Source organism: Nelumbo lutea, chromosome 1 (genome assembly GCF_056320005.1).
Source record: "Nelumbo lutea isolate HS-2025 chromosome 1, American lotus-T2T, whole genome shotgun sequence".
In the NCBI taxonomy this organism is placed as follows: Eukaryota; Viridiplantae; Streptophyta; class Magnoliopsida; order Proteales; family Nelumbonaceae; genus Nelumbo; species Nelumbo lutea.
This window is the reverse complement of record NC_142684.1, coordinates 133077275-133102795: the sequence shown is the minus strand read 5'-3', so window position 1 is coordinate 133102795 and position 25521 is coordinate 133077275. Positions and strand designations below refer to the sequence as shown.

The following is a 25521-nucleotide window of genomic DNA, read 5'->3' as shown; positions in this document are numbered from 1 at the left end:
TGGAACATTTGCATTTAGGAGAATGCTTTTTGGTTTGTGCAATGCCTCTGCTACTTTTCAAAGATGCATGATGTCTCTATTTTCGGATTTCATTGATGATTTTATGAAAATATTTATGGATGAGTTCTCTGTTTTTGGATCTTCATTCGATGCATGCTTGCATAGTTTGTCTTTGGTGCTTAAAAGATGTGAGGAATCTAACATTGTTCTTAATTGGAAAAATGTCATTTTATGGTTAAGGAAGGAATTGTTTTAGGCCACAAAGTATCTTCTTAAGGCATTGAAGTGGATAGAGCTAAAATTGAATTAATTGAAAAACTTCCTCTTCCAAAATCGTTAAAAGAAGTTAAAGGTTTTTTGGGACATGTAGGTTTTTATAGAAGGTTCATTAAGGACTTTTCTAAAATTGCTAGGCCTCTAACTAATCTTTTAGTGAAGAACGCACTGTTTGTGATTGATAGTGCTTGTTTGCATGCATTTAATTGTTTAAAAGAAAAATTGATCCAAACTCCCATAGTTTCGGCCCCCATTCGGAAATTTGCCTTTTGAGATCATGAGTGATGCAAGTGATGATACTTTGGGTGCAGTTTTAGGACAAATAATAGACAGGAAATTTCATACCATTTATTATACAAGTAGAACCATGAATGAGGCACAAAGAAATTATACAACAACTGAAAATGAACTATTTGCTATTGAAAAATTTAGACCTTATTTGATCTTGTCTAAAGTGATTGTCTATACTGATCATTCTGCATTGAAGTATTTACTTGCTAAAAATAAAAAAGATGCAAAACCTAGGTTGATAAGATGGATTTTATTATTGCAAGAATTTGACCTACAAATCAAAAACAAGGCATAAAAAATATGGTAGCTGATCACTTGTCTAGATTGGACGGGGAGTATGTGGAAAGCATGGATGAACACCCTTTGCATGATGAATTTCCTTATGAGAAATTATGTTTTGTGCATGATAATGATGAACTGTGGTATGCTGATTTTGCTAATTTTCTTGTAGGTGACGAGTTGCCCCCTAACATTTATTTTCATCAAAAGAAAAAAATTTTATCTGATGTAAGGCACTATCTTTGGGAAGAACCGTATCTATAAAAGATTTGTGTAGATGGTATGGTGAGAAGATGCATAACAAAGGAAGAAGTGCGGAGTATACTTAGTTTTACAAAGTGGATTTTATTGGCCTACAATATTCAAAGATGCTTATGCCTATGTAAGTTCTTGTGACCGATGCCAACGGACAGGTAATATATCAAGGAAAAATGAGATGGCCCTAAACAATATTCTTATTTGTGATATTTTTTATGTTTGGGGCATTGATTTCATGGGTCCTTTACCAAAATCCTTCAATAATTAGTATATACTTGTTGTTGTTGATTATGTGAGTAAATGGGAGGAAGCAATTGCATGTCCCATTAATGATGCTAAGGTTATAATCAAATTCTTGAAAATAAATATTTTTACTAGATTTGGTACACCGAGGGCTATCATTAGTAATGGAGGTAAACACTTTTGCAATAAACAGTTTGATAATTTATTAATTAAATATGGCGTTACCCATAAGATTGCTACCCCCTATCATCCCCAAACTAATGGACAAGTAGAAATTCCAAATAGAGAATTGAAAGGTATTTTGGAAAAGACTGTGGGCTTATCTAGGAAGGATTGGTCAATGAAATTGGATGATGCACTTTGGGCCTATAGGACAACTTTCAAAACACCAATTGGAATGTCTCCTTATAGGTTGGTATTTGGTAAGGCTTGTCACCTCCCTATTGAATTAGAGCATAAAGCATATTGGGCAATGAAACTGTTTAACTTTGATTTGCAAGTTGTAGGTGAACAAAGAAAGATACAATTGAATGAACTTGAAGAATGGTGACATCAAGCTTATGAGAATTCTAGAATTTATAAAGAAAGAACCAAGGCATGGCATGATGCACACATTAAAAAGAAAGAATTCACAGTTGGAGACAATGTTCTTATTTATAATTCTACATTGAAGCATTTTCCTAGCAAACTAAAGTCAAGATGGAGTGGTTCGTACATTGTAACTAAAACTTCTCCTCATAGTGCAATTGAAGTCTTTAATGAAACTAAGGGGACTTTCAAAATCAGTGGGCAAAGATTGAAGCCTTACATTGATGGTGGACATAATCCTTTCTTCGAGTTCACCATTCACTTGAAGGATCCATGAAAATGTAAACAAAGTCAAGCTAACGTTTATAACTTAGAACTATATTTTTCATTTATGCATTTCAGGATTTCTAGTTGTTTCATGTTTCTTTATTTCCTTTTAAGTTTTGTTTTAAGTTTTGCTTTCTCTTGTTATTGTTGTTTTTTTCTTCTCTTTTGATTGATGAAAGGTAGGTTGCAATTTTGGAGTCTATGGATAGGAAATTTCAGCATGTATAGCTAAAACCAAGACCACTCGAAAGGAAGTTTCTTTTCATTCTTTTCGCTCTTTAATTTACTTAATATTGAAGACAATGTTAAATTTAAGTTTGGGGGGGAGAGAAGATTGCAATTTTTTTTTTAATTTTTGTGAACCCAAGAGCATGGTATGATTGCACCAAAGTTTTTTTTTTTCGAAATATGCTTTAGCTTAAGTTTGTGATTGCTCAATTTTTCTTGATAACTAAAAACCTATAATAAATTCTTGATTGAAATCGAATATGACTTAGAAATGGAAGATAAATGCTAAACATGAGGATTAATTGATTCTCGTGTTAACTCTATTGTATCATGAAAGTTGAAAATCTTGAGCACATTATGTCATGATCTTGCGAATTGTGTATAACTTGGTGAATGATTATGTGAGCTATATGGAACAATATGATCATTATGTGATATTCTAGAACTTGTTTGATTAGCCTTTGAGGCGAAATCCTAGACAACGTATTACTTTGGAGATGATTTAGGCCATTTTTGGATCATTTGAGCATTTTCAAGCCAACCTTGATCTATTTCAATCCTTAGTTACCCTTTTGAGCCTTTTCAAAAGAATGGCATATGCAAAGCATATGATTAGCCACCATTCGAATTCTTTTCATTAACACTCATTGTACTTGACCTGTCAATCCCAAAAAACCATGACTTACCCTTCAAGAGAGTTTAATTTTGCACAATGATGTTGAATGAAAGAAGGGGAGATGAAGGAAGATGAAAAAAAAAAAAAGTGTTGAGAAAGAAAGAAAAGAGGCTTCAAAAATATATCATGAGCCTAAAATTATGTGCTGAAAAGTTTATTCACTACCCAAGAAGATCAAAAGAAATAAGTTTGGGTGTTGTAATACATGTGAAAAATAAATAATATGGGGATATCTGGAGAGTACATTTATATGTGCATACCCTTCTATGCTCTCTTGCTTTGTAATTCCTTATCCTTTCCTTGTTAGCCCCTACCTAGGCCTCACACTACAAGCTTAATAAAGACCTATTGATCTAAAGTTTTATGATTGTCTACATTAGTGGAGAAGGACTATAAAGAGCAAGCCTATGGAATATCCAAAAATTTCAAAGATTCATTGGTTTGCATAATTTGAGCTAAGAAGCATGCAGGACACTCGAAAATTGGCAAAACACACACACACACACATTTCAATTTTCATGATGAGATTTTGTTAGCATAATATTCATGATAATTCTTGGATGGTATTTTGAATGCTTTCTAAGTTATATACCTCATACAATCTTTGAGGCATATACTTTGGAAAATCAAGATAAGCAAAGCATGATCAATTCATAAGCTTATGCATGATTTTATTCATATTTTGATCGAGGACGATCAAAAGCTAAGTCTGGGGGTATTTGATAAGCCTATATTTGTACATATTTTCATACCTCTAACTTGATGATTTTGGTAATAATGTTTTTGGAATTAGCATGGTATTGCACTAATTATGATGAAATTGTCTTGCAAGATGATTTGGAGCTTAATTGTACAATTTTAAGGAGGAGTTCGATCTAATTGATCAAGATAATCATAGAGTTTTTGTATGCCCTTAGCTTCAATCTGATTTGATGTACTTTTGTTATTTAGTGGAAATAAATAAAGTGCATGTTTGATTCATGTTGTTTGGTTTAATTCTGTGTAAAACCCTAAAACTGGACATTTATAGAGACTCGTGTTAGTTTTAAATGTTCACAGCCGTTGGATAAGTCTGGGGAGATTTATCCTGCCAAGGCTGATACTGGTGTGCCACCAAGTGTTGGGATGGCCTGTCTCAGCCACCAGGGTAAGACCCGAGGCACATGCAGTGTGGGATTACTTGAATCCTTGAACCGGACCAGATTTCTAGTATTGCCCTGGACCTTGGAGATAGATGGGCAAAACTGGAAAGTTACACCTGACCCCTAGACTCGATTATGACACTTCACTAGGTGTTGGATCAGGCTGCCTTTGATATGCCAATCGGTGAGATCCTTAGCGGGGATCAAAACCTGGGTATGTTGGGGCAGTTTGAGAATTCATCTGAGTGGGTGATCATAGTGACAGAATCAGCCACTTTGTCGGACAAAGGGTAATGATCGGGAATGCACTCTCTTTGATGAAAACCAAACTGCCAGCAGTTGATTTCAATCGTTGGAATTTTGTTTTGCAAAATTAATATATTTATATATATTTGTACGGTTTCAAATTGTTTGCAAATGGTTTTAATTCCCGGGATCCATGTGAGAGGAGAGTGCGGCACTGTTCCTTGCAGCCGAGGGAGAGGTCCTCTCTTGTCGGGCAGTGCTTGATCATTAAGGGCTGAGAGGTTAAGTGTAAGACCATTGAGGATAATACCTGATGGGCTAATCTTGCACCTGCCCACAGTCCCTGGGTTTTTATAAGATGGCTTGGCCCAGGGACCACTTAATGTAAGTGTTGGGCCCATAGGGTCCATATGATGGACTCAAGGGGTTCATTGAGTTTTTCAGTGAATTCGGCTGGGCCTTGTATTAAAGGCTGGGCCGAACCCATGTGGCTAGTGTGTAGATCAATGCTTGGGTCCCACGCCATACAAAGAAGCCCAACTGGGCAGCAGATTGGAAAGTAATTAGACACTGAACACTTAATGGGCCAGAAGCCCATTTCGAGGTGGACTGATATGATCACCCATCCTTGGGGCGAATCTGAGATTAATGTTAGTAAAAGGATTGGGCCTTTAGCCTTATCCACTCTTGGAGACCAAATTCAAATTAGATTTGAATCTGGTAACCTCCTGATAAGATCAGGAGTAAACTAACTTTATCTGCAGATAGGATTAAGATTATCCCCTATCCAAATACTGATTTGGATTGGGATAACTCCTAATTAGGAGGATTCTTAATCAAGAAGAAAGGAGGAGAAACCCTAACCAAGAAAGAAAAATATCAGTTTTCGAACCACCTTGAAGAGATATGGGATATCTCCTGCGAATTGAGATAGGATCTCATTCATACTCCAGAAAAAGAGAAAGGCAGTTCAGCCTCTTCGTCTTTAGAGTTCTCCTCCTGCCGCCGCCATCTGTGTTTTGCAAGATTAGATCTTTGCAGAAAAGAAAGTCAAGAAATCTGTTCTTGACATTAGTCTTGCAACAAAGACTAAAAGGATTCAGTGTTTAGTGTTTCCAGAGGATTCTTGTGAAGGATCCAGTGTGTAGGACGCACCCTGCTGGTTCTGTTCCATCCACAGCTGTGTCATCTTCAGCAGGAACGGATCTTGGAGCATTCTTTGGGCGTGAACACCAACTTTGGGAGATACTGCTTCTCCGGATCAGGTATATTCCTCCCATTTATCTTTTGGTACAGATCTGGTTTGATTATGGTTCAAGTAGGATCCTTGAATATAATCGATGCATTGGTGAACAAGATAAATGTTAGCCTCCTGTGATTCACCAATGGATTCCACCGGTCTATATGAAAAGGAAAAAAAAGGAGGAAATAAAAAAAGAGATTCCGCAATGTAGTTTCTAGACAGGAAGAACAAAATAATAACCCATTCTTGTCCTACCCACAGATTTGCTTAAATATGGAAAATGTTCAGTTATTAGAGTTTTCAAAAATGACAAGAGGATAAACTTATCCAAGGAGAAGTTTGAATTGTTTACAACGAAACAGGGACATTCGTGTTATTTTAGATATCATCATTTTTTTATCAGTAACAAAAGTGTATCAATGATGACAATTTAGGTTATAAATAATTGCAATATGTATCAGAATTTTCTGTCTCACTAAAGTAAGTTGCTTATTTATTCAATCAATGTACTGAAATTCCAACATTTGAAGAAACATCTAGGGAAAAAACATTCAAGGAGTGTGAATAAGATCTTAGTTCCTAAACTCCCAGATAAAGAATAAATAGAGCTCATGAATAAAGATATGATATAAACACAACTCAGTAAAGAAAAAAATGGAAATTTCCATTCAACATGGATGCATGACAAAAGAGAAAAAGAAAACAATGTTGAACATTAATAGTTAATTGCATGAGAATAGAAGGAAAACCTTGAATACTCTCGTTTTCAATATTTCCAAGTGAACCCGTGATACACCATTTACAGTATGGCAACAGACAATTGATAAGTTTGCCATTCGGATATGCTGCAAAAGTAAATAAAAAATATATATCAGACTATTTTCAAACATTTATGTAATTAATTTCAAACAAAGCATAGAAGAAAAAAGAAAAAAAAAGCCAAAACCTTAATAACATAACATCAAAATGCTTGAACAAGTTTTAGAGACTAGTTTGTGTAAGCAAATTCATCATTCAAGTATGCTTGCTAACCTGTAAACGAGCATAAAAGATAATTGAATAAAATACTGTCAAGAATGGATACAAGGACAATTTGCACATGTTTATATGTGGTTGATAACAACCAGAAGTTCGCTATTTGCACATGATCATATACACAGGAAAGTTTCTCTGAAAAGGATAAGAAGGTAAGCAGCATAGTACAAACTATCCAAATATTGTAATATTCAATCAATATTTCCCAAGTTCGAAGGGCAAAGATGAAATCTAGGCAGATTAGAAAAATGCAAGTTTGCCTTCGTATCTATGATTTTCTCCCTATATTACTCCATGCCAGTTTAAAGGTTTCCCTGTTTCAAAATACCAGTGGAACATTGCAAATATAATGAACATTTTCCCATTTCTTACAGGTTTAAACTTTAAAGAGAATCATATGATACATAATCTCCTAAATAATTCCCAAAGCATCATCGAAAGTCCAACGTTATTACATGTAAAGAGAATCCTGCCTTTCTTATTTGATTGTTAGAACCCTGCATTTCTTTATGCCAGCTTTGAATCATTTAATCAGTATTAAACTATTAACCACAGGCCTTTATTTTTTGAGAAAAGGATACAAAGAGTTTGGCATGAACTTAGTGGGAAGAAGGACCCATGACTTTGATTTGTTTAACAAAGAACCTCAAAAGACAATTTAACTGAAAGAGGGGAAGGAGGGTTCTAAGAACCACACACCAGTTCTGATCCCCATGATAAATTTACCTAAAATTTGGAATTTAATAAAAGATGTTGCATCCCAGATCTTGAACTCCCAAAAGCCCCTATAAAAGCTAGAACCCCAAGAGAGATGGAACCTGTTATTTTTGTTATCCCTGTTAAATCTAGTTATGTATCATAAAGCATTATAGTACAATATCAAAGAGCAGAGAGAATTTTTCAAAATTCAAATACCTTAACAGCACCTTCCTCAACAATTGACATCCGAGAGAGTCGACTGTAATCAAGACCTATCAACCTTTTCAACTCTTCCATGAACATAAAGTTTATGTCATATATGACCTGAAAAATAGACATTGTAAAATGTCACTGAAAAAATAAGTATTAGATAGTGAGATAAACAGATGAAACTAAGAACAGAATATTTGGGAAGATCAATGTCTTTTAACATGCTTATGGCAAGAACAACATTTTATAAAGGTACAAGGAAAGGAGTAAATTTATTAGTTTCAATTGCCTACCAATTGTCTGCTTATCGTTGAAACATTATTGCCAAAAATAGACATGCACAGGAAATCAATGAAGTTATAGAAATCATCTAAAACGCACTTGTAAATGTCGTGGAAGAAGACTGCCTATTAGGTCAACTGGGATTTTCTCTAGCCCTTCAGGTTGTGCTGTGTGAGTTGTAAAAGAAAAAAGTTTGCATACAATGCCCCATGCTTTTTCCCAACTCAAACATTCTTCGTCAACAAGAACCCTCATAACCTCAGCTATCGCAAGTGATGGAAGAGTATCATTAAGCTGTAGAGCCACCTAGATGAGACAATACATAAACAGATTTTAGCAAATAAATGGAATTGAAAACCTTCAACAAGAAAAAAACTGGTAGGAAATAACTCCATACACTCTTTGACCCAACACTAGGCCAACATGAGAGAGATATATGCTCTTTTTGAAAACCCATATGATAAATTTATTTTGTTAGTTTTGGATATATGCTATTTTTTGGAAATCCTTATGGATTTTAACAAACTAATTGTTCAAATAAAATAAACAGTTTCTTGATCGTATGGATCTTCAAAATATTGAATTTGGGCACCTGGATTATTTTAACAATGAATTTTGTTAATTTGGAATATATGCCATATATATTTTAAACTTGAGAAGAGTTCATGAGATAATATGTTTGTAGCCCTAAAAATATGCTGCAATTCTTTCAAACCCCAAAAACCTTCCTTTGCTTTCCCATTATTTTCTCTACCTAGCTATTCTTCTTCTTATTATTATTAGCTTCCCTGAGTTATTCCCTAATTTTGCATGATTTCACAATTCCTTTGACATTTCCTACATCAGAAAAGCACAATTCTTTCGTCTCATAATCCTACACTATCCAATTCACAACTCTACTGTGATACAATGTGTAGCCAAGCTCTCACACTCTATCAATAACACTTACAAACTCTGACAGCTAGATCCATCCTAATAGAACCTGCCCCACTAAGCAGCCACAGCCACAGACCCAGAACCCACAGCATACTCTGATACTCACACTCAGCCAGAGAATATCAAACTTTGCCCAAGGCCCAACCCATCTATCAAGTTTGTATGCACAAGGAAGACACATAGGCAAGGATCAAAAGTAAAGAAGAACAAAACTCAAAAAAAGGTGCCACTATGACAGAGACAGGTGCACCCTCCAAACAAAAATCTGTTACAAAGGAAGTTGCCTAGCTGAGCACACCTTCATTGAAGGAGATATCAAGAAAGGTAATAGTGAGGTAAATCAACTTGCCAACTAGCCTCCTGTACCTTTAAGGGTCAGGTCACTTAATATCTCCCCCTGACTATCAATCATCTTCACATTGGGATCCATAGGTGTCTCAACTAGTCTGGACCTGAGAACTGTTCGGCTGCATCTCTCATCTGTTCTGGGCTGAAACTCAACTGAAGTGATTTCAGAAATTTGTTGATGATTGGTTGAATCTTTCTAAAGAGGTCATCTATTCCTTTTTTTCTCTTGTTTTCTTTTGTCTTGGACTGGAAAACCAGGATCCTCTGGGACTGAACAGGAACAATTTTTTAAACCCTTTTTTTCTGGTTCTTGGTGCTGATACCAAGAACAGATTAAGGTTTGCCCTTGACCGAATGATATAAGGGAAGTTTAATCCCCTTTTTTGTGGGTCGGATGATCCAGAAACCTGTCTACTTGTGAAATTATTTGTAGGTCATGAGTGACCTGGTTTGGCTGACTGGTACAGCAGCAGTGTACTGATGTTTGTGGCTTATATTAGCCTTGGAGAGTCTGTTACACCTGTGAGAGTGTTCAGGTGGCTGGTATATCAGCAGAATACTAATGTTTGTGGCTTAATATTAACCTTGGAGGTCTATTTGACTTGTGAAAGTGTGTTACAACAGTGCTGTAATAGTGTTCTGTCAGAACCCCAAGAGTGAGGGCTGTGTAGTCCTTTTGTGTGTGTGGACTGAAGTGGAGGACTGTTGTTTTCTTAGAAGGGTCACTCATGAATACTAAAGATTCTGCAACCTCAGGAACCACCACAAATCAGGGTGGAATTAGCAGTGGTCATGACTCCATGAATTTCCCAATGGCTATTAATTACCCCTTTGGATGGTAGGAATTACATGGCATGGTCTAAGGAGATGTGGCTGTACATCACAGCCAGGGGCAAGGCAGGATATATTAACGGGAAAATAAAGGAACCTAGAGCTGGTACTGCTGAATATGATAAGTGGGACCATGAGAACTGCATGATTATGTCCTGACTCTTGACATTTATGTTACCATCTGTCAAGCAGAATTTTATGTGGGCTGATAAAGCAAAAGAAACATAGGAATAAGCGAAGGCAACATACTCAAAGCAAAGGCACTATGCTAGAATTTATCAGCTACAAGCAGAATCTTCAACATGTAAGAAAGGTGAAAGAAGCTTATCAGCCTATTATTCTGCCCTCACTTCAATTTGGAAAGAATTAGACTACTATCAAAGTATTGAATGGGAAAGTGAAAAAGATGCCAAGGCCTATAAACAACTAGTCTCACATCAAAGGGTGTTTGCTTTCCTTCTAGGTTTGAATCCCATGTATGAACCTATTCGTGTTCATATTTTGGGCAGCAAAGATCTTCTGTCTGTCCAAGAGGTATATGCACTTGTCCAGTCTGAAGAGAGTAGGAAGTCTGCTATGAATCCTCCTGAGGGGGAGACTATTGCTCTGGCTGTAAGGGGCAACACTAGGGCAACAAGAAAGGGAGGAAATCAGAAAAAGATAGATGATAAAGACAAATTGTGTACTCACTATCAAAAATCTAGGCATACCCATGAGGCCTGTTGGGAAATGAATGGGAAACCAAAGTGGACACAGGAACTGAGCAAGAAGCCATATCAGAAGAAGTTCACCTTGGAAAACTTAGCATCTCATGAGCATTAGAGTTATTCTCAGGATTGCCCCCTTGTTTTGACCCTAAGGAAGATATTATCAATTCCTTCTGTGACCATTTCAATACGGTAGGGCCCTCCGCAATGTTGATTCTAGACCCACACCTTCTACTTCATTTGCTTTCTCTTTAGGTAATTCAGCCTTTACTTTCCATGTGTCTACTGATAACTCGGAATCCCCATGGATTATTGATTCTGGTGCATCCAACCATATGATTCATAAGTCAACCTTGTTCCAAACATATAATGTCTTCTCTCTTGCAAAGATAAAGTGAGGTTAGTTGATGGATACTTCTCCTTCATTGTTGGTCAGGGATCTATACCTTTGCCTTTTGGCCTTTCCTAATATAATGTTCTACATGTTCCAAAGTTACCCATTAACTTGTTGTCCATTAATAGTATTACTCATGCCTTGAATTGCTCGGTAATCTGTCTTCCACATTCTTGTGTTTTTCAGGATTTGGGCTCTGGGAGGATGATGTAGAGGGAACATGGTGAACGGTCCCTATTGTTGGATAAGAAAGTTGGTCTTACATTTTCAGAGTCTTTGAGTCCGTTGAGTAAGAGTCAAGTTACTTTTGTTGCACTACCGTTTGGGCCATATGTCTTTTGAGTCTTCGAAATATTTGTTTCCAGATTTGTTTTAGTCTATCTATTAGTGAATTTCAATGTCAAGTGTGTCAATTGAGTAAACATTATAGAACCTCATTTCCTTTATGTAATAAAAGATTAGAATTTCCTTTTCATATTGTGTATTTAAATGTTTGGGACCTGTTAATATTCCAACTGAGAATGGTTACAAATATTTCATCTCTGTTATTGATGACTTCTCCCAACACACTTGGGTTTATCCAATGCATTCACAAAAGGAAGTTCCTAAACCTGTAAAAGATTTTTAGCGTATGGTTTACACCTAATTCCAATTAGAAATCCAAATTTTTTAATCAGATAATGCCAAGGAGTACTTCTATGGGGACCTCACAGATTTCTTTGCATCCTGTGGCTCCCATCATAGAAGCTCATGTGCCAGAACCCTTCAATAAAATGGGGTTGCAGAGAGGAAAAATCGGCATCTCCTAGAAGTTGCTCAGGGATTGATGTTACATATGAATGTCGAAAAAAGATTATGGGTGGATGTTGTTCTGACCGATGCCTATGTCATCAATAGGACACCATCTCAGGTATTGGAATATAGTCCTCATCATCTCCTCTTCCCCAAAGCACCAATGTTTCCTATACCTATGTGTGTCTTTGGATGTAAGTTTTTTGTTCATAATCTCTCACTTACTCATGGTAAACTTGATCCAAAAGCTATTGTGTGCATTTTTCTTGGTTATCCTCTTTCTTAGAAAGGCTATCATTACTTTGACCCTATGTCCAAAAAATATTTTGTCTCTATGGATGTTTCTTTCTTTGAATATGTTCCCTATTTTAATGTTTCTCCTCATGGGGAGAATACAATTGAGGAGAAACAAAGTCAGACACAAGTTTTATTGCCTTCTCTTCCTGATCCTCCTCCATTCCATGTCTTTCAGAGACAATGCTGCAAAAATCAAGGCCAACAGAGTTCAATTGCCATACAGCCACCAGAAACTATGCTACCAATGCCATCAGAATCTTAGGGGTTGGATCCTCCATCTCACCCAGGTACTATTGTTCTAGTTGATGTTCCTGAACCTATTGATATTGCACTTCAAGTTGTGATCTAAATCTTCCTATTGCAAAAAGGAAGAGTGTTAGATCATGCACCACACCACCCCATATCTAATTTCTTGTCCTATGAGAATATCTCATCCTCTTTTCGTGCCTTTTTATCTGCCATTGATAGTGCTCCACTTCTCAAGAGTGTTATAGAGGCCTTACTTGTTCCTAAGTGGACATATACAATGAAGGAAGAGATCAATGCTCTTCACAAGAATGGCACATGTGAGTTGGTAGATCTTCCTAAGGGAAAGGAGCTTGTGGGCTGAAAATGGGTGTTCTTTGTAAAATATAAGGCAAATGGTACTGTGGAAAGGTACAAGGCTCAGCTAATTGCAAAAGGCTTCAACACATGTGTATGGGGTTGATTATGCTAAGACCTTTGCTCTTGTTGCAAAAATTAACTCTATTCGGGTTCTTCTATCTTTAGCTACAAATCTTGACTGGGAACTTCATAACTTGACATAAAAAATTCCTTCCTAAATGGTGATTTGGAAGAGGAAGTTTACATAATTCAATCTCTTGGTTTTTGTGCTAAGGGCAATGAATAGAAAGTATACAAATTGAAGAAAGCTTTGTATGGTCTAAAGCAATCTCCAAGAACTTAGTTTAGCAAGTTTCACTAAACAGTACAACAGATGGGTTTTAAGCAATGTTAAACTGATCGCACACTCTTTGTAAAGAGGGAACGAGAAAAAAACAATAGCCTTAGTTGTTTATGTAGATGATATTGTTATCACTGGAGATTGGGTCTCAGAGATTCAGAGATTAAAGAAATTTTTGGCTACACAATTTGAAGTAAAGGATCTTGGGCCTTTGCACTACTTCCTTGGAATTGAAGTTGCTCGCTCTCCCAAAGGAAGCACACCTTAGATCTCCTAAAGAATACATGAAAGCTAGGAGATAAACCTGCTGACACACCTATGGAACTCAATCATAAACTCGGGGATTACAGTGGTGAGCTCTTGAAAGGGAGAGAAAAATTTTTGAAATTGGCCCCTTTATTCCGCAAGTTTCGGGCGTCCATACGATGGATCTCTCATCCCTTCAAAACCACCTTCCCCTTGGTTCTTAAACTCCATCTTTGGTTAAGATGTTAATAAAAAAAACACCTTTTTATCACTGTGTTAAGAGAAACTGCACCCAAAAATTGATAACAGCCGACCTAGGAGGATTAATTAGGTTCGGCAACTACCCAAAAATACTGAACAGCTCTACTAGATCTCCAGAGAACAAAAAAAACTCAGGCTGAACGGAAACAGGTCCAACTACTGCCTCAGAATTAATAACAGTATTGAATTTTAGGATTTTCTCTTAAAACCCTAAAAAACTCAAAAGAGAGGAGATTTCCCAGCTGCACCTCTCAAAATAAACAAAGCTAATCTTTTTTTAGATCGCTCTCAAAGAAAACAACTTACTTCATGAAAAAACTCTGGCTGCCACCTTCTAACTGATGTCTGAACCCTAATCTTGAGGATTTGAACCTTCTTCTGATTCTTCCAATCACTGGATCTCTCCAAGGCTCTACAATCTCTTTAGCAGCAGCCACACACTGCCAGCAACCTCCAAGAATCAGCCGATTCCCTTTTTTCTACTGAAAACTTCCAAACCTAGGAAGCTCTCATGTAGTTGGCCTGATTAGACTAGCATAAGAACTTCTAGGTTGGCTCTGATACCAAGTAGTCGAATAAGACTACAATCTGTCCTAGATTTAATGAGAAATTAACAAAGATTGAAAAAAGAGGATAAGAGGAGGAGAAGAAGAATTCAAAGGTGAGAATTCAGAAAAGAGAGAGTGACATGCAACAGCCGCCCCACTCTTACAATTTATATTAATATTCGAATGGAAGTAAAAGGGCTGAATTACCCTTACTGCTTACATGGCAAAATAATAAAAGAAAACTAATAACAATAAGCTGAAATAAACTACCAACTAACATAACTAACTACTAACTACAGTCATACGAACACAGTGCCACATTAGTATTCTCTACATTTGACAAAAGGGTTGACCCTATCATAATGATCACCCACTCATGTAGTATTCTGAATTGCTCCAACACACCCATGTATTTGATCCTGACAGAATCTCATTGGTTGGCATATCAAAAGTAGCCTAGTCCAAAACCTAGTGCAGTATCATTATCAAGTCTAGGGTTAAGTGCAACTCTCCAGTCTTGCCCATCTGTCTCCAAGGTCCAGGGCATAACTAGAAATTGGTCTGTGTTCAGTGTTTCTTACAAACACTCACCGAGTGTACTTAGGGTCTAAACCTAGTAACTGAGACAAGTTGCTCCACCATTTCAGCAATACATCAGTATCAACCTTGTCAAGATAAATTCCCCAAGTCCAATGGTTGAGAACTTTCTAAACTAACATAAGTCTCATAAATATCCAATTTAAGGGGTAATTCATAGAAATACACCAATCACAAAACATGAAACAATAATGAACTGATTTTATTAATTCATAAATCTCAATACACATAAATTTGATTGGAGCTAAGAGCATACATTGTCTGACAAGAAGGTTACAAAACAATTAAGAGATTGAGTCAACTTACCTACAGATAAAAAACTACATAAAACACCAAATATGGAGCACTGAAGTCTGAACTAAGAAACACATTTACCAGTACCCGTAATACAGGAGGAAGTTCCATCAACTAAGGTCACAATTTAAGAAGTGGAAGGAGGGGATAAAGACATAAGAAAGTTGGAATTTCCAGTCATATGATCTAAAACTCTAGAATCAATTATCTAGGATGTGGTTTTTGAACTAGAAGCAAGAAAAGTGATACCCGAATGAGCAAGAGTAATAGTAGTCCTGGAAGAGGATTGGTGAAGTCTTTCATACTCCTCATGGGTGATGGAAACCAACTCGTTATCCTTACTAACTCCTGTAGTAGGTGATTTATTAGTAGGAATATTGTTTTAAGTGTCATCCTCTACCAAGACATGATTGGCTCAAGAGGAGGGAGGGCCATACAAGTCATAGAAGAAGTTAATTGTATGGTTCACGACCACAATGGGAACACTATCAAATGCTGCCATGTCCGCTACTGTGTTTACCACCATCTCTTTCTCCTCCGCCCACTTCACGACCACAGAATATCTCAGAAAGTGAAGGGTTACTATTCCCCAAAATTTGAGCTCTTATTGGCTCAAATTAAGATCCCAATCCTAATAGAAATCTAGCAACATTCAATCATTCCCTTTGTTCTTGTTGCACCTTCAGATCTGTAGAAAGGGGACGATAAACATTAAGTTCATTTCTCCAACTTTTCAAGGCAGCATAGTATTCCTCCACACTCTTATGTCCCTGTTGAAGAGTAAAGTAATCTTGGTATTGATGAATTTTTGTTACATTGTATTGTCCTAAATACAGTTGCCTAGCATGTTCCAAGATTTCCTTTGCAACATCTAGAAACATAAGATTAACACTTATATGGTTTTCCATGCTATTCCACAACAAAGTCATAATTTGGGCATTTTCTCGCACCTATTCATTATACATTTCAGACCCACTCTTTGGTTGTTCTTCCCTGATATATTTCATTTTTCCCCATCCAATTAAGGAAACTTCCACAGATTCGACCCATGGTACATAGTTCATGCCATTGAGCTTTACAATGATCAACTAGGTATTCATTAAATCTATTTGCACTACCACAGCCAATTTAGAGCTACTAGTGAAAGAAGCCATGGAGAAAGAACACGACCAACTAGGTAAATAAAATTGCAATCACCCACAAAAAGAGCACCAACCTACTGCTCTAGATTTAAACATTGGAACAAAGCAGGAACCACAAAATCACTTATTTGGAGCACCAATTACTTCGCACAGTTGTATTAGGGCTGTCACCATGCTAAACATTGTCATAAACCTGCCACACCATTATCATCTCTTCTTAGGGCTATGGCAAAGAGGGAACTTAGGAAACCACCCAAAACGACATAACAGTCACCACTAGAGGTGTTAAAGCCTACTTGTCTAAAGGACGACCAGTCCTTTTAGTGTCTTTGTCCTTTCTGTAGTGAATCAAGAGTGCCCTCTATTCTTAGGGCACAGAAAAGGGCGTGAACAGTAACCGCGAACTCTACATCTCTGATACAATAGAAGATCAAGACTGTAATCAGTCTTGAATCCTAATAGGTTTTATGTTTACAAAATAGAAGAAAAGTGAGAGAAGAAGAGAGAATAGAAGAGAAACAGGAGAACACAAGTGGTTGAAAGGAGGAACAGATTCTAACAGATCTGCCGCCGCCACTTTCTTATTATTTATAGGTTATGTTTAGTACACAATGGAAAGGACACATCTGCCCTTAGTACTTACATAATAAATAAAGTAAATAAAAGCTGAAATAAATAACAACCGAATTAACAAACTGACTCAAACTGACACTACTATAACTGAAACAAATAACTACACATGCTGTCCTACGAACACAGTGGGGACCACTGCAGTGGGGCCCACATCAGTGTTCTCTACACTCCCCCTCAAGTTGGGAGTAGATATCTATCATTCCCAACTTGGATAGGTCTGTCTCTAACTTCTTCCTTGGTACAACCTTGGTGAGGATATCCGCGAGCTGCATATTAGATGTGATGTACGGAAGACACACTTCTTGTGATATGTTTAGATCTGTCATGCTGCACTGGGTTGTGGGTTATATTAATAGTTGCCTGATTATCACAATACAGCATTAAGGGCTTTTCATAGTCAATACCCAACTCTTCAAGTAGTGACCTCAGCCATAAGATTTCAGCCACTCCATTAGCCATTGACCTGTATTCCGCTTCAGCACTGGAGCGGGAAACAACACTCTGCTTCCTACTCCTCCAAGAGACAAGGTTACCTCCCACAAGGGCACAATATCCAGAGGTAGACCTTCTGTCATCAACACTCCCAACCCAATCGGCATCTGTATAGACTTCCACCCTCATGTGATTATTGTTCTTGAGCAGTATACCTCTACCCGGGCATCTCTTCAAGTATGCTAATATTCTCTCTGCCGCAAGAAGATGAGAAGTTCTAGGGGAGTGCATGTACTGGCTAACAACACTAACTGCATAGCTGATATCCGGCCGAGTGAGGCAGAGATATAGGAGCTTTCCAACCAACCGTTGGAACATAACTTTGTCTTCAAGAGGCTCCCCGCCCTCTGCACTAATCTTGTGATTTTGTTCGATGGGTGTATCAGCCGGCTTAACCCCCAACTTTCCAGTTTCCGCCAATAGATCTAGAACATATTTTCTCTAAGAGATAAAAATCCCCCGCTTGGATCTAGCAACCTCAATACCCAAAAAGTACCGTAGTGCACCAAGATCTTTCACCTCAAACACTTGATGAAGGAGCTGTTTGAGGGATTCAATCTCATGATTGTCATTTCCTGTCGCCACAATATCATCAACATATACTGCAAGTAGTGTCAGAGAGGACTCCACCCTCTTGATGAATAATGTATGATCTGACTAGGCCTGTACATAACCAAACTATCCAAGGGCTAATCTGAACCTATCATACCAAGCTCTAGGTGACTGCTTCAGACCATACAATGCCTTGTTTAGTCGGCAAACCTTCTTACCTGTCTCTGTATCATAGAATCCAGGAGGCAACTGCATGTAAACCTCTTCCTGTAAGTCTCCATTTAGAAAGGCATTTTCAACATCCATCTGAAACAGGGGCCAAGAATGATTTGCTGCAAGGGATAACAGAACTCAGATGGTGGTCATCTTGGCTACTGGGGCAAAGGTCTCCAAGTAGTCTATACCATAAGTCTGAGTGAACCCCTTTGCAACCAGCTGGGCTTTGTACCTTTCAATAGAGCCATCAGCATTATGCTTCACAGTGAACACCCATCTGCATCCCACCAGTTTCTTTCCTTTTGGTGGGTCAACCAGTGCCCAAGTATTATTCTTCAGCAGGGCATCCATTTCGACTTGCATTGCATCTTTCCATTCTAGAAACTGATAAGGATTCTTGCACTGTTCTTGGAATAGGGACATCAGCAATGGAAGTGAGATAGGACCGGTAAGATGGAGACAGACGATCATAGGATAAGAACTGTGAGATGCTGTGAGCTGTAGAAGTGGTGCAATGCCGTTTCCCTTTGCGAATGGCAATAGGGAGATCAAGGTCATCCACAAGAGAGGAAGTGGCAACAGTGAGAGGTATCTCAGTAGGCTCTGTATCTGGAGCCGCAGAAGGAACTAGAGCTGGCCGAGACTACAGATGACTAGGATCAACCTGCCTGCACCGCCTGTGATAGACTCTCAACTCCGGCTCCCTTTGACCACCCTCACCACTACAGCCTTCATCATCTAGTGGAATAGGTAAAGGAACAGCCCCACTCAAAACAGCCCCGCTTCTACCAGCCCCACTTCCACTCTCACCACTCTCCCCATGAGGAAAGAAACTCAAAACAGCTCCACTCTCGCTGCTCTCCCCTTGAGGAGAAACCCTAGGATAATAGGGTGTCTCCTCAAAGAAGGTGAAATCCATGGAGACAAACCATTTCCCTGAAACCGGATCATAGCAGCAATAACCCTTTTGAGTTTGTGCATAACCAAGGAAAATGCATTTGGAGGCCTTAGGTTCAAACTTGGAATGATGAGGCCCGAGAAGCTAAACGAAATAGGTACAACCAAAGGTTTTAAGGGGAACAACTCCTCGTCTGGGTATAGAAGGGAAAAGGGGGTTCTCATATCAAGAACCCAGGAAGGAACTCGATTAATGAGATAAACTGCCGTGAGGATAGCATCACCCCAGAAGCGAATAGGTACATTGAAGGTAAACACAATGCTTCTAGCTACCTCCAAGATATGCCTATTCTTCCTTTTAGCAACGTTGTTCTGCTGTGGTGTATAAGGGCAAGTGCTCTGGTGAATAACTCCATGGCTAAGAAGGTAGGAGGTCAATGGCTAAGCAAAGTATTCATTTGCATTATCAGATCTAACGACTTTGATTTTGGTCCCAAACTGAGTGAGAACCATCTGGTGGAAGTTTTGGGTCAGAGCAGGAACCTCATCCCGAGAATGCATAAGATAGACCCAAGAAAAATGGGTATGGTCATCAACAAACAGTAGAAAATATTTATACCCACCCATCGAAGAGATATGATATGGCCCCCAAACATCAGTATGCACAATATCAAAAGAGGAATTACTCCTTTTATTACTTAAAGAATAAGAGGTTCTACAATGTTTGGCAAACTCACAACTCACACACCTCAACTTTGATAACTCAACAGACTCAAATAAAGCAGGAAACAGACTTTTCAAAGACTTAAAAGACAAATGACCTAATCGGTTATGCTTTGGCATAACCGAACTCACAGACTGGGAAACAAAAGACTTCTTATCCACTGACTCCTCCCGAGGAGAACTCTCTCCAAGCAGATAGATCTCGTTCATCTCACGGCCAATCCTAATCAACTTCCTCGTCTCCAAATCCTGAAAAACACATCGGTCAGGGAAAAATGTTACTAAACAGTTCATGTATTTGGTAATACTACTAACTGAAAGCAGGTTAGTATCAAGCTTAGGAACATGCAAGACAGAAGATAAAGAGATAGTATCTGATAGCTTGATGTCCCCCTTGCCCGAAATGGGAACAAGAGAGCCATCAACAATGGACACTCTATCTCGACCAGAGGACAAGTGATAAGAAGTGAACAAAGATGGCAAGCTAGTCATATGGTCAGATGCACCTGAATCTATTACCCAGCAGTGGTCAGTATTACTTGGAGCTGAAGCATGGTAAGCTGAGGCTCGAGTACCTGAATGTGCAAATGCAGATGTGGCAGGAGCTGATGGTGACTGAGATGGCTGAGCTGAACTCCCAACTTCCTTTTCCAACTGTATGAGGGCAGCCCGACCAACAGCTAAAGTCTCTAGGAATGTGCCTGATGAGGATGTTGAATCAGTGTTCACGGCCACATGAGCATTACCCTTCTTATTTCTTAGTTTTGCTGGGACCAAGTAAGGATGTAGCTTCCAACAAGTATCTTTTGTGTGTGTGGGTTTCTTGCAATGTTCACATACCAGATCCCGTTTATCTTCCTTCTTCCGGTCCCTTTCTAAGTCACTCCCTGGCTTAGGTTTAATAGCTGTCAAGGCTGGGAAAGAGGGCTGAGGCTGCATCATGACTTTCCTCCTAGTCTCTTCACTATGCACCAGGGAGTATGCTTGAGAAAGGGTCACACTATCTCTTGTCAATATCTGTTGTCGCACAATGTCATAATCTGAATTCAAACCAGCCAGAAACTCAAATACCCTATTCGTCTCGACTTGCTTTTTGTGAGTCTGTGCATCTTTGGGACTCTCCCACTGAAGGGTCTCTAGATGGTCAATCTCATGCCACAAGGATTTCAAGGTAGAGAAGTAGACAGAAACTAACTTTTCTCCTTGTTTAAGGCTGTTCACCTCACACTTCAGTTCATAGGCTCTAGCAACATTAAGGGATTGGGAATAGGTTTCTTTCACAACATCCCATATCTCTTTGGCTGTCTTTGCCCACAAAAAATTTCGGCTGATATGTGGTTGCATAGAATTACACAGCCATGCCATAACCAAATAGTTCTCTTGAACCCACTTGGTGTATGTTGGCTCCTCCTTGGAAAGTTCTTTCACATCTCCCAAGAAGTAACCCAGTTTTCCCCTTCCTCCAATAGCCATCATGGCTGATTGAGCCCACTCCAAGTAATTTGACCCATCAAATCTCATTGTTGTAATCTGAAACCCGATTTCAGATACACCACCAAAACTGTTGTTTCCAAAACTACTTTCTCCCTGACCCTTAAACTCCATCTTTGATCAAGAATCAATGGCTACAAACTGTTAGAGCCACTATACCAGAAAACAGAGTAAAACAAGCAGGTCTGAAATCTGATCTGAAACCAACACAAAACTGGTCTGAAATCTGATCTGATCTGAAATCTGATCTGATCCGAAATCTGATCTCAAAACAACCCAAATCTGACCTGAAATCAATCGCCTATCACAGTATATGCAAGAAATCAACTCAAATCTGATCTGAAATCAATCAGCATGCACAGTACCAGGCAGCCTATCAATCTGAGATGCTATTTTTCTTAAATCACTACTGTGGGGCCCACTGCTGTGAGAGCAAAATTAGGGTTTCAACTGTAGGTCTGTAATAGGTGTGCAGTTGCACTCTCCAAGCAGTCCGCATAAGTGGGACTTGTTGTAGGGCAATATGAAACCCTAAAACTAATCACCTCTGAGAGGGGGGGTGGGTTCGGCCCAACAGTCAAACCCTAGAAACAAACTTAAACACAGTTCGGCAAGTCAAACCCTAGAAACAAACTTGAACACAGATCGGCCCCTTCTTCTAGACAGGTCCAACCTATCTCGACTGATTGCAGTCTCTGAAACTCAATAAAAAAAACTTACTTATGTACTTCGGTTTACTGTCTTCTAGGGTTACCTGAACCCTAACCTTCACTGTTTCTTCCTGATTACCAACTCTCTGCAAGCCGCAGCAAGTCTTCAATTGCTGCGAACCTCTCCTGGTAATCTCCAAGATTCAGCCACCGAATACTTCTTCAAAGCTTCCAGCCCTTGCTAGTCCTCATGTGGTCCGCTGGACTAGACACACATGAGAAGCCCTACCAAGTAGAAGATCAAGACTGTAATCAGTCTTGAATCCTAATAGGTTTTAGGTTTACAAAATAGAAGAAAAGTGAGAGAAGAAGAGAGAATAGAAGAGAAACAGGAGAACACAAGTGGTTGAAAGGAGGAATAGATTCTAACAGATCTGCCGCCGCCACTTTCTTATTATTTATAGGTTATGTTTAGTACACAATGGAAAGGACACATCTGCCCTTAGTACTTACATAATAAATAAAGTAAATAAAAGCTGAAATAAATAACAACTGAATTAACAAACTGACTCAAACTGACACTACTATAACTGAAACAAATAACTACACATGCTGTCCTATGAACACAGTGGGGACCACTGCAGTGGGGCCCACATCAGTGTTCTCTACAGATACCATATGCAAACCTAAAAGAGGGGAGAAGATTAGTAATGCTATGTTTGGTTTGAAGGAAAAAGTAGGAAAGGTGGGGAAACCTTTACAAACCTTGTATAGCTTTCCCTGCCTTCAAACCAAACATAGCCTAAGAGAAATTCCAAGAGAGAAGATTTGAACAGAATTTTTTTCGCTCTTGTTGACCAATCTATTAGACTTCTAATAAAAACAAAAGTTACAGAAATGCCCTCCATAAGTTACATACACCAAATAGATTAGAAATAAAGGAAAAGATAGAAATACCCCCGCAGCTAGACTTCACCATTTGATGCTTAGTAAATTTTTTTCAGTTTTTCTTTTTCAAAATTGCTTCAGGGGTCGATTTTTAGGCATGTCTACCCCATGAAACCACTCAAAATCTGAAACAACCCCTATTTGGGGATTCAGAGACCTGCCAATATGATATGATACACTCGACACAAGGCGTATAGTGTCAAAATTTTGAACCTTGATTATAGTGATAAGGAAAGAGAAGAATTATCATAGATATCATTACAGGCACCCACTAGTTTAAACTCCCCTTAGACAATGAGATTTGAAAGTGAAACCAAGAGCTGTCCAATGGATGGCAGGAGCACCCTTAATTTCATCACTGAGCTATTGGCTTGCCAACTTGGGCTCAAGGTACAACAAATGGAGACTTTCCAGTGCAAGTAGCTAATCGAAACCAAATTATATGCAAGTATGCAACAACCTATATAGGGACATAGAACTAAAGGATCATGGTAATGGATTCCATGTGATCTTGACCCTTTGAAATTCCAGGGAGTTGATACTGAATGTCAGGAGGGAGATAGGGTTTACTTGAAGTTGCAACATTATAGGAAGTCTTCCTTAACAAAGAGAGCTTGGCAAAAGTTCTCTCTTAAATACTTTTGGGCTTTCTGCATCAAGGAGAGGATAGGTGCAGTTGCTTACTAAGCAGCCACAGCCACCTATCAGGTTAGTATATACAAGGTAAGACACACAGGCCAAGTTAGTTAAGTTAACATGCATGTAACTCGTGTCTACTGATGTAAGAACCATATAACCATATAAAAAGCAGTTTGAATAAGATTTGGGCAGTCAGGACCCCCCCCCCTTCCCACCATGCTCTCAGTAGGAGGTAAGGGTTCCCTCAAAGAAACCCGAGGTGAGAAGAATCCCATCACATCCATTACCACCCAATCTCTTCTTTTTCCCCATCTTTTCAATCAATAACAAGACGTCTAACCAATAGATTGAGGCCCAAAGCCTTCCATTTGTAAAAGTAGTGCTGCAGTGTCAAGAATATCTTTTAGAACTTGAGGTGTATAATATTTGGTATGCTTATCTTGCAACATACAAATTGTAAGCATTGGCATAACCTTATCAGGAAAATTGTCAAAGTTATTGTGTGTTTCTTTGAATCTACGGATGATGTCTTGCAATGATGCTGAGACAAAGAAATACTGTTGTTTCAACCGCAGCTCCTTCCCCTGATAAATAAAACAAAAACTAAAGATCAACAGTTTAAAATGGAAAATAAATACCACAATAATGATCACAAAAGAAAAGAAAAACAATAGTTGTATAAGAAATAAAATTATGCAGGAATTCAACTTTTCTACTTTTCTGCTCTAAGTATTTGCTTCAAAGTCAGAGAGATATCCTACCTTATAAATTTCTACTACTTTAATTTAGGAAAGAGAAGTGACTGCATCAAGTAGAATAAGAGGAATCTCTAAGTTGATCAAACAAAATTTCCATAAAGAATAAACAGATAAATATAAAGAGGGCAGCAGGAAACTAAAACATGATCTTGTAATTGATAGCTGCTAAAGAATTATACAATAATTTGCAGGAATGAAGGCTGTAAAGCACATCTGTAAAGAAAAGTGAGCGAATGTTCTTTTTTTTATTTTTTTCCTGGACAAATGTGATCCAGCCACTAAATTTTTATTGCCCTATTGGGGAACAGCCTATTTTTTATAAACAATCAGGAGAACCCCTAATCAGAATTATTTAGAAAGATAAACCGTGTTTGGAACCACGGGCGTTTTTTCAATACTCGCAAAAGGTGGCCTTGATTTATGTGCACGCCTACCATTGGGGGAAGCTTCATTTTAACACTTCCCCCAACGGTGGGCGTTTATTCACTGTCATGCTGATGTGGTAACTAATTGTCAATAAACGGTTTCATTATTACTTTTTTCAGTTTTGCAAACAAATCAAGTACAAAAGTTTAATGAATAAACAGAAGCTATACCAAACACATACAAAAGTTTCCCAGTATATAAACTTATATCATTATAATAGTAGTATCTTTTGTATTTTACTTGGGACATGCCTAGTTTATGAAAAAGGGATGTCCCCAAGGTAACACATCTATAGAATCTATGTTTGTTAAGCTACCAAACTTACAAAAATGGGGATTCTTGAAGACAGAAGATTTAAAAAATCTCAAATTCTTTAATGAACAATGAAATTTATATACAAGCACATATGCAAAACTTCAATAATCTTTTTTCCGACCTTCATAGAGCCTTCACACAGAACTATCTATTTTATTTAATTTAGAAAAATCACTTGTGTCATTAACCCAGGGACATCTATCTTAAAGTTTCTTATGCCATATTAAACAAAGTACCATCATACCTGATAAGAACGATCATCAGGGTATAAGACACTACTTATCGTCTCAGCCCTCTGTCTGTTAACAACAGCATTGATATAGTCTCCAGTATTATAGGATTCCTGTCAATGAATTTAATGATGACACATTATGCAAAGAAAAGGCTTAAAGTTAAAGAAAAAAAAGTTAAACCATCTAATAACTACCTATAGCATGCAACAGCAAGTTGAATTCTCCGACTTTATTACAGAAATAGGG

General features: G+C 38.2%; 1 protein-coding gene across 1 annotated transcript in view; it reads right to left on the bottom strand.

Annotated features, from left to right (window-relative positions):
- Window positions 1–25521, bottom strand: part of LOC148877671 (uncharacterized) — a 104264-nt gene that overhangs the window by 66694 nt on the left and 12049 nt on the right. The window contains exons 8-12 of the mRNA XM_088942288.1: window positions 25287–25385; window positions 24017–24127; window positions 8063–8269; window positions 7688–7795; window positions 6487–6582 (exon numbers count right to left, since the gene is read on the bottom strand). Coding sequence (XP_088798414.1) covers window positions 6487–6582; window positions 7688–7795; window positions 8063–8269; window positions 24017–24127; window positions 25287–25385 — 621 coding nt within the window. The remainder of the gene's footprint in view (window positions 1–6486; window positions 6583–7687; window positions 7796–8062; window positions 8270–24016; window positions 24128–25286; window positions 25386–25521) is intronic.